The 2760-nt window shown below is 52.8% G+C and overlaps 1 protein-coding gene across 1 annotated transcript; it reads right to left on the bottom strand.

Annotated features, from left to right (window-relative positions):
- Positions 1-367: 367 nt before the first annotated feature.
- On the bottom strand, positions 368-2401 carry BDP81DRAFT_423926 (uncharacterized protein). The gene has a single exon (XM_060590108.1). The coding sequence runs from the start codon at positions 1992-1994 to the stop codon at positions 459-461; it is 1536 nt and encodes a 511-aa protein (XP_060446624.1). The 5' UTR covers positions 1995-2401; the 3' UTR covers positions 368-458.
- Between the last annotated feature and the right edge of the window lie 359 nt (positions 2402-2760).

Raw genomic sequence — 2760 nt, 5'->3', positions numbered from 1 at the left:
ACTTCTTGGTCTTACCTGGCTTAGTCGTGATGCGTGATTCGATCCCATCGTTAGAGATCCCTGTCTATTAGAGTTGAGTGAATGGGACACCCCCCACTGTAACAGACCGCAGAGCCCGAAGTCTGCAGAGTCCTTTTGTTCTGGACCAAAAGAAATGCCTGCCATGTTAGCCTAGAGTTCCGGAGCTTGTCTGACTATAGTGGAAGGTGTGGGCGGTTTCCGATGTGGCTATCGTGATTCGGTACCTACCTCGATGCTCATGATGAGTGCCAGGACAGCCTAGGGGGAGGAGTCAATGTTGGCAACCCGCTTGGAAAGGGTGCCGTAAAGGACGGGTTGCACGAAGGCGGCAAAATTGAAAACAATGGTGCTCATGGGTGGTTTCTACAAGCATTGAAAAATAATAGCCAGGCAACGGGAGTCTTGAGTGTCGTGGGGGTGTTATTTCTTCTAGGTAGTTACTTTACTTTGACTCCTTCGTTGGCAGACGTTGGTTGAAGGGCTCTCAAAACCCTCCTTCTAATTTGGTTCACTTCAGCCTCGACACCCTCGCGTATTTGTCTCGCCTTGCTATCCTCACTTGATTTGCGCTCGTTCTCTTCCAGTTCCTCTCTACACTCCTCTAACCATTTTTCTTTAAGGTCCGCCATCTCATCACACACATCTGGCATTTGCTTCTCTAGACTATCGCACCTAGCTTGAAGTCCGTCAACCGCAATGTCGAGATTCTCGACGGTCTCCACGTTTGCAGATTGAACATCCTCTAATTCACTACATTTCTTCTCCAGCTCATCACACCGCAATTCGAGCTCCTCGTTACGTTTCTGCGATTCCTTGATTATGTGTTGTAGATCATTGATTTGTTGTTGTTGCCGCTCGAGCGCACGCATCAGTGGACCGTCCAAATCGGCGAACAGCGTTCGTTGCAATTTATCCGGGCGAGGAGCATCTTTTGGAGACGTTGTGGTGCAAACGGTGGTTCCTGAACGTTTTCTTTGGATGCGTTTTGTGTGGATATCTGCGTCTCCGAAGGGCAAGACACCTTGTGAGGATTCCAGCGCAGTATTCCGCCGTTCGGTCTCGCCATACTCCTGCGGGTCGCAGTCACGGTCGCGTTCGCAGTTGCATCTGGACCATTCGGCGACGATGGGTGCGGCGTCTGACCTGATCTTCGGCGACCGTCCCTCACTCAAGCATTCGTCGTACGGCGGGGGTAAACTTCGATCTTGTGGCACATCCTCAAAGGGGAGTGTGCTTCCGCACGATGCAGGCGTGGCTGGAGCGGGGGAGCTGCGAAGTTCCTTGGTGGACGGAGAGTCACGATGGCCATGAGGCCTGTGCACCTGGCCGCCAGCGCCATGATACAGCCTACGCACGTCTACCATGCACTCATACGCATTCTTCTCGTTTTCTGTCAAATGGGGAAAGTCTCGAATGGCCCTCTTATACTTGAGGAACGTTTTCCGCCGCAGGATGTCGTGTCGAAAGTACATGGAAAAGCGCGAAGCTGTCGCAAGGGACATGAGTGGTGCCCCTGTTTTCGAGACAGGTTCGCCAAGTATGTCTTCGGCATCGGAATCGACTGGTGTGACTAGGTCGATGTGACCGTCCCTGTGCAACTGGAATTGAAGACGGGTTACCGATTGCATGCCATTGAGTCGCCGGCGGACAGCTTCGAGGTAAGGTGGGCTTGGGCTGTCGGTGTTGGCTTTGTCATAAAGCATTTTGTCCAACGACTCTATGCAGTTCGCTCTGATCTGTAGCCAAGCCGTGGTTTTTGTTGTCATGCTGTTAGGGACTGGCAAAAGACGAAAAGAGACGAAGCCAACGGAAGCATATCGGACGCGCAGTTGAAAGCACTGCTGAATCACTTCAGGCGATTGTCCCTCATCTTCACGAACCGCAATGACTTCGGGGGCATCAAAGTCGAAATCGTCCAAGTCGGAGGTCGGCATGTCGAAGTCGTTTTCGGTCGGTCGTCTAGGTTTAGACATGGAGGGCCGTAGCCGACTGCACGCAGAAGGGCTTGTACTTACGGTTATGCTTCCATCGTCCTTTTCTGCCCTTCACAGCGAGTCCTTCGCGCCGCCCAACTAGACGAGACGTACCCAGCAAGATCCCGAACCTGCTCAAAGTGCATGGGTAGCTACTGTGCGAACAGTAGAATGACCGGGGCGTCTAGTCACGAACTCAGGCGCGAAGCCGTGAATGCTATCGCATTGAATTGGTTCTGACGGGAACCCGGTCCTCCTCGCACAGTGAGTGGCGCCAGCAAGTGAACGGTCGGAACGATGAAGATAGGTCTCTTAGGTAGGAACGTGCAGCAGAGATACTGGCTGGAGAGGAGGGGATGACGTTGAAGGTAGATTTGGTGGCAGTCGAGGCGGCGATGTGTCGAGGGTCAGAAGCGGAGAAAGCTGGAATTCACGAGGCAGCCTAGCAGCGGGTGCGCGGTGGGCAGTATGCGGTAGATCGTTGTTCCGCGAATGAGTCCACTAAGGTAGTAACCTCCACGAGAAGGTGTTCGATTGGCTGACTGTGTTGGGCTAATTAGCCACTTGTGTCTGGCCCTCTGTGGCGCTCTCAGCCACCTTAGTAAGCTCGAAAAGCTTGCCAGAATGTGCTTAAACCGCGCAGCGGATTCTTACTACCTACAAGCTTCCGGGAGTGTCCGTACTCCGTACTCCGTATACAAAAGTCAATTATCCGTATACAGCTTATACTTCCGTAGATCCATCTCTCCGGGATTAATGGCGCCGA

Source organism: Colletotrichum phormii (assembly GCF_030913505.1).
Source record: "Colletotrichum phormii strain CBS 102054 chromosome Unknown BDP81scaffold_7, whole genome shotgun sequence".
Classification (NCBI taxonomy): domain Eukaryota; kingdom Fungi; phylum Ascomycota; class Sordariomycetes; order Glomerellales; family Glomerellaceae; genus Colletotrichum; species Colletotrichum phormii.
Note: the sequence above shows the minus strand (reverse complement) of the source record. Positions and strands in the feature narration are given on the sequence as shown.